A 13,048-nucleotide genomic window follows, 5' to 3' on the forward strand; every position below is an offset into this window, starting at 1 on the left:
GTAGGCTTCGCCGTTCCAGGTGAACAGCGGAAGCTGTGCTCAAGCGCTGGCAAGTGAGGGGAAGGAGGAGACGAGTTTGATGGTTTGCTGAACCCAATCGAAAAGAAATAGGCAGCGCCCAACGCCGCCTCCTTTACAGACAGACGGGCAGTTGGGTGAATGAGCCCTGATGTTGTGTGACTTGAGGCGGTTGCCATTGAGGGAGGAGGTTGGGCACGAGAGCCTCGATGCGCCTCACAGCAAACGGGGTGGTAAGCAGACATGAACGCATCAAAAAGAGCATCAGAGGCAGGAGATCGGGGTCCGATTTTCCATGTTAGCGGTGGGCGGATATGCAGGTACTTGGACGTAGATGAGTTCCCGCTGGAATCCTCCACGTTTCGGGACGACGGCTCCATTCGACGGCGTATCAATGCAGTCCATTTGCGTGCCCTCTGCGGCGATCGAAGGCACGTGGAAAGTTCCATTCTGGAGATGGACGGCCCTGGTCCGTTCCCAAATGACCTGACCCCAAAAGAGATGTCCCAGATGGGCTTCAATCGACACGCCGCTGCTGACAGCTGTGGCTTACACGGGTTGCGTTGCCGACACAGCCGCCCCGCGATATGAACCATCTGCAATCCTGTGTGTCAACTCCGCCCCGAAATCCGTCCTGGCATCTCAACCACAAAAGCGTCAGTCCCCAACAAGATCCGAGGGGCTCTCTGAGCGAGCAGACAATCACGTCGAGATTACCTCAGATCGTCATTCTCCGCCCCGTTACTGCAAGTGCAATAGAAGAACATTCTGCTGTCCCTCTATCAACCGACTGCATACCATCAATGGCCGACGGAACTGGTGCTGACGCGGCAGCGCTGTGGGCGAAGGGCATGTACCAAGCAGACCTTCCTCCAGACATTGCGCGGTTCCGCCATTTGCTCGAGACGTACAGCGGCATCGCGCCCGAGGATGTAGACGCGCATCTCCATGACATCGTGAGACACTCCCTGGAGAGCAACGGGTCCCCTACGGTGGTTGCTGACGTCTTCACATCGCAGCGCGACAAGGCCTGGGCCGTCGCCCGCTTTCCCTGCCTCGGCCGCTGGTCCTTCACGAACCTCTCCCTCGTCGACGACCCCGTCTTCCGCTCTGCCGTCGCGCGGCTTAAGGACCCGCGGTCGGGCGACGCCCTCCTCGACGTCGCATGCTGCCTTGGGCAGGTCATTCGGCAACTCGTCGCCGATGGCGTGTCGCCTGCGCGACTGCACGGCACGGACCTGTCGCCCGCGTTCTTGGACCTCGGATTTGAGCTCTTTCGCGATAGGGAGCGCTTCCCTGCTGATGCTTTTGTCGCGGCGGACTTGCTCGCCGACCCCGCCGATGCCGCTCAGGGAGAGAAGCAGGAGGAAGGGGGGGAGAATAGGGAGTCAGCGGTGGATGCAGCACTGCGCGGCAAGGTAACGCTCGTGCACGCGGCCAACTTCTTCCACCTATTCAGCTGGGAGGAGCAAGTCCGCGCCGCGTCGCGCATTGTCTCCTTCCTGCAGCGGGGACGGACCGACGCGGTGGTCTTTGGCGCGCAGATCGGGTGTCTGGATCCGGCGCAGGCGGAGTTTAGACCGATCCGCACCAGCACCAGCGGAAGCAGCAGCAGCAACGACGGCAGTACTGGCAGCAGCGAGAACAGCAGTGGCAAAAAGGTGAAGACGGTGCGGTATCTGCATGATCCGGCGTCGTGGCAGCGGCTGTGGGACGAGGTCGGCGTCGCGACGGGGACGAGGTGGCGGGTGGAGGCGCAGTGGGTTGGCGGGCTGCCGTTTCGGATCCCAGGGTTTCCGGAGAAGAGCTATTATCTCAAGTTTGCGGTATACCAGATTTAAACTTGGAATGTATGCTGAACTTCATTTGCGGTTGGGCTCTCTCCCGCACGAGGGCTTGCGATGTGCTGGGCCCCCAGACTTTCGTGTGACTTGAGCAACACGGTCAGGTCAGAACTGCAAAGCTGCATGACGGCGTATAGAGCAAGATTACTCGCTTCTGGTTTTCCCGCTCACAATGATGATAAGACATTGCGTTGCAGCTTCTGTTGATGGACGGGCTGTCTCTATTGCCGAATCGGGCATCTCCATCGGTGGAACCGCTGGATGTCCGCCCTCCCCACATCAATCCCTCCGCTTACACGAGGCAGTGTCCCTCTCTCATACTTCTCCCTTTTCTCAGCTCTTTCACCATTCAACTTCGCTCCAGACCTTGACAGGACGCACGTCTCATGAAGACGCGGCCCGATATCGCCCACCATGCCGCCCACGCCCGGCCTCGTCGACGCCGTCAACACCATCTCCGCATTCCTCGCCCACCAGCAAATCCGCACCGTCGACGATCTCACAGCCCTTCTCACCGCACCACTGCCACCACATGACGGTAGCACAACCGGCAACGACGCCGCTCTGCCAGTTCATGTAATTGTCCTTTGCGCCTCATCCGTCATCGCCACGGCGGAGTATGCACTCAGAATAATATCAGAGTATGAGGAGAAGGCGGCGACTGCGACGACATTGAGAGGGAGTCCCGCACGACTCGTGCTCGTCCTCTGCGGCGGTATCGGCCACTCCACGACGCTCATGCACGACGCCCTCGCGCGTCATTCCCGGTACAGCTCCCTGGCGGGCGAGGGCGAGCTACGCGGCCAGCCTGAGGCCCGGATGCTCGACGCCGTGAGGCAGCAAGTGCTTGGCCATGGGCCTCACGGGCAGCAGAGACGAGCGACCTCGCAAAGCCCGCGCTTCGAGGTCCTGCTCGAAGACAAATCCACCAACTGCGGCTCCAACGCCATCGAGACGAAGAAACTCCTCGACACGCACGGCATCACCGCTCCGCGGACCCTGGTTGTTGCGCAGGACCCCACCATGTGTAGACGCACCGTCGCGTCCTTTGCCAAAGTCTACGAGGACGACGCCGCGACGCCAGCACCGGAGATCGTAGGCTGGCCGGCGTTTGTGCCTCGCGTAAGAGCTGCTACTACCACTGCGACACATGCGCAATTACCGTCGCAATCACCACAGAGCGCGCGGCAGGATGACGGCAATGCCGTCGCTGGACTGGTTTACGAAGAGCCAGAAGAGCTGGGGCCGGATGCGCAACTGTGGCCGATGGGGCGCTTTCTGGGGCTGGTGGCGGGCGAGGTACCGCGGCTGAGGGACGATGGAGGCGGGTATGGGCCGAAGGGGAGGGGGTTCATCGCAAGTGTTGATGTACCGGCGGAGGTGGAACGGTCGTGGGAGGTGCTGCGCTCGTGTATCGATGGGGCGGATGGGCTGCGATGACTTCGTGACTTGCGCGGGACAAAATCACGCGCGCCTCGTTAAGACCGCCTGTCCATCGTGGCGATGGCTTCGCCACGGCCTCATTTGACATGCCGGGCCGAGATATTCCCACTGCCATGGTGACTTGGCTAGGTTGCTTCGATGGTCGTTGGGTGCCCACGGGCATTTCACATCACCAGACACTTGAACGACTCGAATCGGTTGCTGTGGTAGCAGCTGGAGAGTACATGAGAAATGAAGTTGGTCTGTTGACCCCGCAGTCTCTCTGCCTGCTCAAATGTTGCTTGCTTGCTTGCTTGCTTGCTTGACTGCTTGCTAAAAACACACGATGGGGTTGCTGTACCGAGTACATCCGCAACCCGACGACGCCCTCATTAAAGTTACAATATGCCCCTCTGAACATGCTGGGGAAAGTATACGGCCAGCCACTCTTCCGCAGCGCATTATCCCAGTCCTCCAACGTCACACCAAGCTCCAGAGGCGCTTCGCTCAATTGACCGCTCATTCATGGCCCCGGCCTAACCACCGCCGACTCTGGGGTCACCAGGGACCACACAGCAACGGTCATGAGTGGTCCGGCTGCATAGCGGCGTTCCTTAAAGCCTCGAGCGGTTCCGAGACGCTGTCCTCGCCAGCCTCACTCCGACTGCCGGCGCCGAGCGAAGGGCTCCTAGCCGCATTTTGCTCCTGCTCCTCCAGTGCCTGTGTCGCCGCCGCAGCCCGCGTCTCGGCCAGGACCTGGCTTTCAGCGGCTGCCTCGTCGGCGTCCACCTCGGGGCCGCTCGGGATAGGGTCCGCTTCGTCAGACGATTCTTCCACAGTCAAGGGCTCGCTCATGGCATGAGGGTCGTCGGAGTCTGCGTCCTTGTCAAAGGACGGGGTTTCACTGCCCCCGATCCTGGCCCTCAAAAACCCGGAAATCGGAGGCACATCTGCGCTCGCTGGAGGGACACTGCCTTCAGGCGTTGTGCTCGCCGGAGGCACGTAAACCGGTACCGGCGGGAACTGGCCCTCGACAATCGACGCCTCGCGCCGCTTCTCCTCCGCCATGGCCGTCAGGATACGCACGGCCTCGTGTTCCCTGCCGACGGGAACAAAGAGGTGGTCGCGCAAGTAGCCGCTCACCGTGTTGGCGCACATGCCGGCGGCGGCGAGGCGGGCCTCGACCATGGGCATGAGCCCCAAGGCGGACAGTTCCGCGGTAACGGCGAGGGTGAGCATCTTGCAGGGGGACAGGTAGGGCAGGTTGTGGGCGCGGGCGTAGCCCATGCTGGTGACGATGGTGATGCCGCCGGGCTCCTGGAAGAACAGCTGGATCTGCGGCATGGGCGGCAGGCGGGAGGGGTCGGTGAAGCTGCAGTAGACGTACGTGGTCGGGTGCAGGGTGACGGTCATGGTGGCGAGGAGGCGGGTCAGGGAGCGGTCCTGCTGGGGCGAGAGAAAGGTGGCCGGAGCGGCGGGGTTGGCGTGGACCGGAGGGCCGACGAGGACCCGGGGCAGGTTGAGGGAGCGCGGGGGCCCGGAACGCCGCCGCGCCGTAGGGTCCGTGGGCCGAGAGGGAGCGGGCTTGGACCGGGGCCGGCCGGGGCGGGGCCGCGATGTCAGCTGGCCCGTCTTCTCGAAGCGGTCGAGGGTGCGGTTGATGGAGGCGTTGGAGATGCCGAAGCGGCGGGCGATGCTCTTCTTCTTCTCGCCGGCCTGGACGGCAGCGATGATAGCCGCGCGCGTCTCGACGTTGATCTCGCCCTTGGGCATGCGGTCGCCGGCGATGATGGCGCCAAAGGCGTCGAGGTTGGGGCCGGCCAGCAGCCGCGGGCCACCACCGGCGCTGCTGCTGCCGCCGCCGCCATGGTGATGGTGGTGGTGGTGGTTGCTGTGGCCGTGCGGGTGGCCGTGATGAGCCATTGACGATGGTGGAGCGCTGCGCCGTGCGGGTGGTGGTGCTGCTGGTGAGTGAGGGTGGTGGTGAGATGGATCGTCTGAGCGAGGAGGACGAAAGAAGAGGTGAGCCGTCGCGACAAGGTCAACAGGGCGGTGGCAGGCGCGACACGAGGCACCTGCCGTGAACCTGGGTGACAAACTTTTGGCCGCCAGGGCGCAGGGGGCCGCCCAGGGGCATGCGTGAAACCGCTTATGTCAGCCACTCACTGACGGCTACCCTGCACCCTGGCGATGCCCATCTTGTGCCCGTCCACGTTGATTGAGGATGAAGGTGAAGCAAGAGAGTTGAATGCCTGTTTTTGATGAGATGCAAAATTACGCTCAAACTATGAGCCGATCTTATGGCGATGCGCGGCATGGCGCAATGGCGGCATTAATAATGCGAGCGGGGGTGCCACGCTCACTAATTGCCCGTACCAGAGCTCCAGTGACTTACACGAAGATGAGGACGCATCGCACGCAGCACAAGGTAAACAACAGGCAAGCCTTCAATTCTGTCTCTGACCAACTTACCGAGCCAACGCTTTTCCGCATTGCCTACGCAACAATGGCCCAGAATCTTCCCACCAACTTCCTCATTTTCACGTCCATCCGCTATGAGCCTACTGCCAGCGACAATGCCGTAAACTTCCCCCACTACCTGCTGCCGTTTCATCTAGCTCGCCTGCGCGCAGCAGCAGCAGCGTTCAACCTGGTCAAGGTCCAGGAAGTGTTGGCCGATGAAGAAGCGGCTCTGTCGCTGCTCCGAACGACCGTCGACAATGCCGTACCTGACAAGACCAAGCCCTGGCGCGTCAACGTCCGATTCACCCCCGACGCGCAAATCACCGCCTCCACCACTCCTCTCCCGCCGCTGAAGAACAACATTATGAGTCTTCCAGACACAGATATTTCACCTCAATTCCTACAAGAGGAGGCTCACCGCCGCGGGTTGCCGCACTGGGACGTAGTCGTCGACTCCCAGCCCACGCCCGCCTCGCCCTTCACCGGCCACAAGACCTCCGTCCGCGAAATGTACAACGCCGCCCGCGAAAGAGCCAATTTGGTTTCCTACGACGAGCCGAGGGAAATTCTGCTTTGGAATGAGAACGGCGAGGTTACCGAGGGCAGCATCACGACCGTGTACCTGTGGCGTGAGGCTTCAGGCAGAGGGGAGCGACGATTGGTGACGCCACCCCTGCGGTGCGGCCCCAACGCGAGCTCGACGAGGCGCTACGCGCTGAGCAAGGGGTTGTGCGACGACGAAGCTGTGCGGCTGGAGGAACTCAAGGACGGGGATGAGATTTGGCTGAGCCACGCGAGCGATGGATTCTTTCCGGGTCGCCTGCGATTTCTCAAGAAGTGATGGTATTTTGGATATTGACAGCGCTCGCAACGTTAAAACCCGGCCCGCTATAATATTGGGCTCAGTGGTCGTTTCGCTTCAGCCACGGCGCAGCCGCCTCCATCAGCTTCTCATGCACCGCGCGGTCCCCCGTCCGCTGCAGCACCCCCTCGTAGACATCCTCGCCGATGCGCCGCGCAAACTCCAGAAAGGCAATCCACACAAAATCGGCGTAGCACACCTTCGCGCCCTGTAGGAACGGGCCCTCGCCGCCGTTCTCCTTGTACATGGCGGTGACGTCGCGGAGGGGCTGCTCGGCGGCCGCGTACGCCGCCTCGCCGCCGTGCTTGGCCTCGAACTCGTCGATGGGCATGCCGACCTTCTCGCCGCGCACGCGGTACCAGTACTCGAGGCTGGCGGGCTCGAGGAGGCGGCGCGGCACGTTGGCGTAGAAGATGGGCAGGAGGGCCTTCATGGCGGCGGGGACGAGGGCCTCGATGCGGGATTGGTAGGGCGACGAGAGGTGCGCGGGGGGAGATGGGTGGCGCTCTTCAATGGCGGTGGCGATGGCGCGCGATTCCATGATCCAGGTGCCGTCGGGGAAGGCGACGGTTGGGATGCTGTAGGGGTAGCCTTCGGCGTTGGGCGGGACGCTGCGAGGATTGATGTGAGCGGGAGCATCGCCGGAGTGTGGAGGGCAGGGGAGGGACGGACTGAGCCTCGAGGGTCGGCTTGATCTCGGGATAGTTGAGCTGCGGATATCAGTCCATGGGCTTTGTCACTGGAATTGATGCGATTCACACGTACCCATTCCGTCTTGTAATCGAGACCCTTGTAGTTGAGGAGCAGGCGGGCTAATCATGGTGTGTCAATCCGGGCCGCGTCGCAGTTCAATTAATTCAAGGTGCTCACTCTTCCACGGGTTTAGAGACCACGCGTGGTTCGGGCCCTTGCTGCGCAAGTCAAAGAGGGTAATTTGTTCGCTCGCCATTCTAAATGCTGTAGTGGTGACTTGTGAAGGCGCTTTGTCGCGACTCGCATTGGATCCGGCATTGCATTGCGGATCATCGACAGGCCATTTATACCGGGCGCCCTACATATGACGTCCATGACGAATGGGGTCAAAGTCAATGGACCCTGGCGGGCACGGACGGCACAGCGGACGGGTAAGACGAGCCGCGCATCTCACGGGTTCGGCTCAGGATTCTAGGAACAGGCACGGGGACTCCACAGCCCTGCGACGCTGCAAATGGTGATTACAAACCGCCATTGTTGGAGGAAAAGGGGGTTCAGAGACGACATGGCAAGGGCGCAGTGGTACCCAAGCCAGCACATCCAACATGGATTCTCGGGAAATGGGTGCCGGCTGGGATGGCTCCTTAGTTGCCGAGATGCGAGCCATCGCTGGCGAAGTCATGAAATGCTCGCATTTAATTTGAAGAGACACCGTCTTAACTGTGCCGTCCAGGGCACGTAAATGCTCACTAGCTGGGTAAAGCTGATGTCGGTGGCAATGACAAAGGACCAGACGCTTGTTTCTCCCCGACGCTCCCACTGACGCCATCGCCAACGATGTAGATGATGCCACTCCAGCCATCAACCCTCACATTCTCCTCTATCCAACTCCAGTTCATCCTCCAAGGCACATGAGCGCCAGCTCAGCCTGCTCCCGCCCCGCAAAGCCCTCTGCCGGGTCCTCGCCGTCCCCGCCGCCGCCGCCGCTGCCGCCGACGCCCACCTCGGCGCGGCCCTTGCTCCACGCCACGACGAGCCTGCGCGCCTTCCAGATGGCGAGGTGCTTGTTGAACTTGCCCGCCCTGGCCAGCACCTTGCTCAGCAGCGTCTCCCGCAGTGTCGCCCGCCAGTCCGTCGCCACCCAGCGCACGTCGCTGCGTCCCAGCAGGCATGTCGCCTCGGGCTGGCGCGTGAACGGGTCCGTGGTGAGAAACTCTTGCTTCAGCATCGCGGGGTTGCTGCTGTAGGTGGCCGACGCGGTGACTTCGACGCCGCAGGGGGGATCGGACGAGAGGCAGTCTGAGAAGGTGTGGTGGTTCGACGGAGATACTAAGACACATGTCGTGTAAGTAATTGCTCGGCCAGTGTTGAGTAAGGGAACTGGTGCTGGAGCGTAGATGTTCGGATCGGGAGGTCCATACCGCACATGCGTCCGGCCACCACCTCGGCGTCGACAAGAAACTCCAGCTCCGGCCGCAGCAGCTCTCCCGGCCTCTCGCTCGACCAGTCATGGAACACGGCCTCGAGGAACCCGTCGACGCTCTGGCGCGTCATGGCGAGAGTGGCCTGCGCCTCCGTCGCGCACCCGCATGCGTGCACAATGTCGAAGCACCGCGTGAGCTGCGCGGGGGTGAGGCACCCGGGCGAGTCGATGGTCTTGCTCATGGCCGCAAGGCGGTCGCCCCTCTCGAGCGCGTCGAAGAGAAGCTGCCGTGCCTCGGGCGATGTGGTCGGTCTGGCAGTGCCGCTCATGGAGGCGGCGCACGAGGGGCACAGAGGGGCGGTGGAGGATCTGCCTGCCGCGGGGCCGGAGGAGACGAAGATGGGCGAGGAGGAGGAGGAGGAGTCGCGGCGGCGTTTGATGGCGTGCTGGGGGAGGTTGTCGCCGGGCTGGCCGTTGCGTGTGGAAGGAGTGGGAGGCATGTGTGTGGATGGTCGGGGCGTGGAGGGCGGGTGGAGGAGGCGGCTTCGAAGGTGTAGGCGAGCGTGAGACGTTTTTTTTTTTTTCGCTTGGGAAGCAGTGGAGGTAGAAGCAGTGGCTCGTGCCGCTTTCGCGTTGCAATCGAGTCGAGCAGGTTTGTTCTGTGCTGCTGTGTGAACAGCGAGCAGGCGGAGGTAATGCCGTGGCAATGGACAGCACGAATCACTCGACACGCTGCTCTCGCCGTTCGACCTGGTCAGCACAGCCGGGAATTGCCAGTTTTCGTGATAGAACTCCGTTGCAGATTAAATGTGCCTGGTGCTCCATACCTTGTATCTAGATGACGGATCGTGGTGTGTGGTCACATCAATGTTGGCTTTCATGTTGGCTTTGAGTGCGGACTGTGGGCAGTGTTTGGCAACGAAGTGTTGGAAAAAGCCAGTTAGACATGGGATGAAATGACCATGTGCACGGCTCGTGGCTGTCGGCAGCTAAAGTCACGTATCGCACAGCGGTATTGGGGTCCTCAAGAGCAACGCTTCATCGCAGCTGATGTCCCTTGACGCGGATAGCCTGATGAATTCGGAGATCCATCTTGCTGATACACTGTCAGCTGAGTAGCTGAGCAAATAGAGAACACTGACCATGAGCCGTTGGCAATATGAGCTGCCCGCTCTCCGTTCTCTGTGTGGGACGAGCACCAAAGGGGCTCCATGGCTTCTTCCATCGGAAGCAAAGCGGGCCGCAACTGGATGCCTGCGGACCACGCCGTTTAAATGACATGGCCAAGCTGAGACAACTTCGCCTGTGCCCTGTCACCATACATCATTCAGCGCGGAAGTAGTGTTCACCCCCTGAGACCCCGCCCAGACTGCGAGACTACTGTCACCAGGTGGGCGCAGCTGTCTGGCAACCAGAACAACATGATGTAGCAACTCGCGCTGTTCAGGAGTCGACGCGCTTCTACCGCGTTCACTCACAATGATTCACTGCTTCTATCTCACGCCAGACCATTTATTTATTCACTCGGCTGTTCACTCTCACAGCCTTCTTTGCCCCTCTCACCTCACTCTCATCGCGACCGAGCGTTGTTGAGCCGTTGCTTCATCTTTCATCCAAGTAAGTCACGAGATTGATGACGTCGCGACGCACACATCAGATGGCTAACTCGCTGCTCTTATCCAGGGCCAACAAGAGACACACTTCGATCTGGTCACCTGGCCTCGGCGCCTGCACATATCCCACGATGGACTCGACATCGTCCTCTCTGAGCAAACTCCCTGCAGAACTGCGACACCAGATCTGGCGCCTCGCTGCAAACCCTACGACGGCCGGAGTCCGCGTTCTGGCCGTGACGTGCGAGCTCAAAGACGAGGTCGCCGGCGGGCCGTGTCGTTTCATTACCGACGCGGATTTTGGCATGGACATGCTGGCCCAGCCTGGCGGCTCGGACGCATTCCCCTTTAGTCTTTCGGTCCCCGACACAACGCGCGACGACGACACGACACGAAGCAACCCAGTGAGGCTGAGCTCGTTCCGCAGCTTGTTCTGCAGTATCAACAGCAGCGTCCGCGGAGTTTGCAGAGAGGCAAGGGCCCTTATTGACGCTGCACGCCCCGCCGATACCGTCACGCTTACGGTTCGTCGGCGACGTGAAACTCGCCATCTTAGCTTCTCCCCCGCTAACGATTTGTTCGTACTCAGCGCAAATCTTTTTAGAGCCTCGAGGGGCTGGTTGTTTGACGAAAGCATCCCTGCGCGGCTGGCGACCGTCGGCGACAAGGTGCTTCGACACATCGGCGTCACGTACGTTGAGCCAGGCGCGAGCTGCAACCCAGACGATCGCAGAGAGGCAAGACAGTGTCTCTTCATGTGGACTTTGATCCGAAAGATGCTGCAATTCGGCATGGAGGCCAATTCCGGCTCGGCGGAGATGCATCTCTGGTTCATTGACCACGGACTACGCCGAAGTGGACGCACTTACTCGCAAATTGTCCATGACGTACTCTACCCGACCAAGCGTCACGTCTTTGAAGTGGACGGTCGCCGTTTTATCGAAGTCGCTTCAAACGATCGGGAGTGGACGGCACGATTTAAGTGCACGTTCAAGGACAGGGCATGTCCCTCCAGGTGAACGTTATCTCGGTCGTTACTTCAATGTCTGGGCGGCTGACGATGATCTTTTCCAGCAGTATTTTGCAAGACCCCCTGAGGAGCGGAAGCTCAAGCTCGGAGTGCTAGCGTGTGATCGATGGGATTGCATGTGAGGTGAGATTGAGATGGATTCGTGCTAGTTGTTGCGACGTAACCATCAAGAGCGGATGAACGTGTGCGAGATGAAACCTGGACTCTGGGGATAAAACCCTGATTGGCATTGGGACATCAGATCAGCTGGAATCGCTGCATAAGAACATTGAACTGGAGTTTGGGCACGACGCGTCTTCTTTTCTGCGTGAAAAATGTCACGGTACTTGATGGACAATGGAAGCTGGTATTGAGCTTTGTTGCTGTTACTGTCATGCTATCGCCGTCATTTGTCTCGAGTATTACCATCCTGGCATCGCCACCTTGAAGACGCAATGGTGATCTGTGCTCATGCTCATCACATGCATGGTCCCATGCCCCCGACTCAGGCCAACCCACTGTGACTGGAAGAAAATTGGTATCAATGAAGTGACTGTCCCAAACCACTCGCTCGTCGTCGGCATGTGCCTGCATTTATTTGCCGGGGTACTGCATCTCGGTGTTGGACTGGTACTGCTGCTGGACACCGGCGTTGTTGGACAGGAGGCCCTCGCGGTGCTCAGCCTCCTTGTCGGCCTGGACGAGCGTGCAGCACCAGCAGCAGCACGAGAGCGCAATGTCGACGAGGCAGCTGCCCTCGAGGTTGTACTTTTCGCGGATGTTCTGGCGCTGCATGGACATGGGGATCCAGTGCAGGCCGAAGCAGCCCGAGCCGCAGAAGAGCAGGCACTGCGGAACATGTCAGTCTCATCATTGATGTCCACCTTTGCGCAATGAGAAAGGGAGCGTACGGTAGTGTTGATGGGCTCGTAGCCCGTCATGTCGCCATTCTTGTGGATGCGGTGGTGCGTCTTGCCAAAGGTGACGCAGGGCAGGCAGTAGGTGATGAGGCAGGTGTCGATGGGGTTGAAGCAGTCGAAGAAGCCGGCGAACCAGCTGCCGGAGCCCTCAGGGGACTTGGAGTTGATGTGCTCGCTCGGGCGCGCGAGGACGTCGTTGAAGCGGTTCTTCCAGGCGTCGAGGTCGGCGGCGTCGACAGGGCCGCTGCTGTGCTGCTGGCCAGCGGTGACGGGCTTCTGATCTGGGGCGCTCATCTTGTCTGATTTGTCGTGGTCGTACACACTGGACTAGAAGAAGGAAACGTGGTGGCGGGGTATCAAGGAACGGAGAATATCACCGGCGACGAATTTAGGGTATAATGAAGGACTGACGAAAAAGAAATGTTCGTAAAGGTTGCGGTTGTGAGTAAAAGGGAACGGGCAACGATCTGATACAGCACGGGAGAGCCCAAACGTTTATATAGAATCGCTGTGAGCACTTCACGGACGAATCACGGGTCCTTGGACACCGCCCCCCCTGGGCAAGGATTGCAACTTGTCGCCAAATCGGGGCGCCTCTGCGACAGGGACATGGAGCCCTTCCAGTCAAACCACAAAAATTTCATCGCGTCGACTCACATGGCGATGGGAGAGCCCGTGAGTTGGCCCAGCAAGCACATTGACACGCACCCCGACATGTCGTTGACTGTTTGCCGAATCACCGTCTGGCAGCCCTGTCGGCTAGCCGGCGCTAGCGGTGCCT

The 13,048-nt window shown here is 60.3% G+C and overlaps 8 protein-coding genes across 8 annotated transcripts; 4 read left to right on the top strand and 4 right to left on the bottom strand.

The window, feature by feature from the left end:
- Window positions 1-821: 821 nt before the first annotated feature.
- PLICBS_005069 (uncharacterized protein) lies at window positions 822-1,859 on the top strand (the record flags this gene model as incomplete). Its single annotated transcript, XM_018325520.2, has 1 exon — window positions 822-1,859. The coding sequence occupies one exon, from the start codon at window positions 822-824 to the stop codon at window positions 1,857-1,859; it is 1,038 nt and encodes a 345-aa protein (XP_018175272.2).
- Window positions 1,860-2,276: 417 nt separating this feature from the next.
- Window positions 2,277-3,302, top strand: PLICBS_005070 (uncharacterized protein; the record flags this gene model as incomplete). Its single annotated transcript, XM_018325519.2, has 1 exon — window positions 2,277-3,302. One exon carries the CDS (start codon window positions 2,277-2,279, stop codon window positions 3,300-3,302), a length of 1,026 nt encoding a protein of 341 aa, XP_018175271.2.
- Window positions 3,303-3,866: 564 nt separating this feature from the next.
- PLICBS_005071 (uncharacterized protein) lies at window positions 3,867-5,207 on the bottom strand (the record flags this gene model as incomplete). The annotated part of the gene is made up of 1 exon (XM_018325518.2): window positions 3,867-5,207. The coding sequence occupies one exon, from the start codon at window positions 5,205-5,207 to the stop codon at window positions 3,867-3,869; it is 1,341 nt and encodes a 446-aa protein (XP_018175270.2).
- Window positions 5,208-5,790: 583 nt separating this feature from the next.
- Window positions 5,791-6,588, top strand: PLICBS_005072 (uncharacterized protein; the record flags this gene model as incomplete). The annotated part of the gene is made up of 1 exon (XM_018325517.2): window positions 5,791-6,588. The coding sequence occupies one exon, from the start codon at window positions 5,791-5,793 to the stop codon at window positions 6,586-6,588; it is 798 nt and encodes a 265-aa protein (XP_018175269.2).
- A 61-nt stretch (window positions 6,589-6,649) lies between these two features.
- On the bottom strand, window positions 6,650-7,558 carry PLICBS_005073 (uncharacterized protein; the record flags this gene model as incomplete). The annotated part of the gene is made up of 4 exons (XM_018325516.2): window positions 6,650-7,220; window positions 7,282-7,319; window positions 7,375-7,421; window positions 7,480-7,558. 4 exons carry the CDS (start codon window positions 7,556-7,558, stop codon window positions 6,650-6,652), a joined length of 735 nt encoding a protein of 244 aa, XP_018175268.2.
- Window positions 7,559-8,197: 639 nt separating this feature from the next.
- Window positions 8,198-9,225, bottom strand: PLICBS_005074 (uncharacterized protein; the record flags this gene model as incomplete). The annotated part of the gene is made up of 2 exons (XM_018325515.2): window positions 8,198-8,631; window positions 8,724-9,225. The coding sequence occupies 2 exons, from the start codon at window positions 9,223-9,225 to the stop codon at window positions 8,198-8,200; spliced, it is 936 nt and encodes a 311-aa protein (XP_018175267.1).
- A 1,244-nt stretch (window positions 9,226-10,469) lies between these two features.
- PLICBS_005075 (uncharacterized protein) lies at window positions 10,470-11,357 on the top strand (the record flags this gene model as incomplete). The annotated part of the gene is made up of 1 exon (XM_018325514.1): window positions 10,470-11,357. One exon carries the CDS (start codon window positions 10,470-10,472, stop codon window positions 11,355-11,357), a length of 888 nt encoding a protein of 295 aa, XP_018175266.1.
- Window positions 11,358-11,941: 584 nt separating this feature from the next.
- PLICBS_005076 (uncharacterized protein) lies at window positions 11,942-12,561 on the bottom strand (the record flags this gene model as incomplete). The annotated part of the gene is made up of 2 exons (XM_018325513.2): window positions 11,942-12,196; window positions 12,259-12,561. 2 exons carry the CDS (start codon window positions 12,559-12,561, stop codon window positions 11,942-11,944), a joined length of 558 nt encoding a protein of 185 aa, XP_018175265.2.
- Between the last annotated feature and the right edge of the window lie 487 nt (window positions 12,562-13,048).

Source organism: Purpureocillium lilacinum, assembly GCF_023168085.1.
Source record: "Purpureocillium lilacinum CBS 284.36 DNA, scaffold_3, whole genome shotgun sequence".
NCBI classification, from domain to species: Eukaryota; Fungi; Ascomycota; class Sordariomycetes; order Hypocreales; family Ophiocordycipitaceae; genus Purpureocillium; species Purpureocillium lilacinum.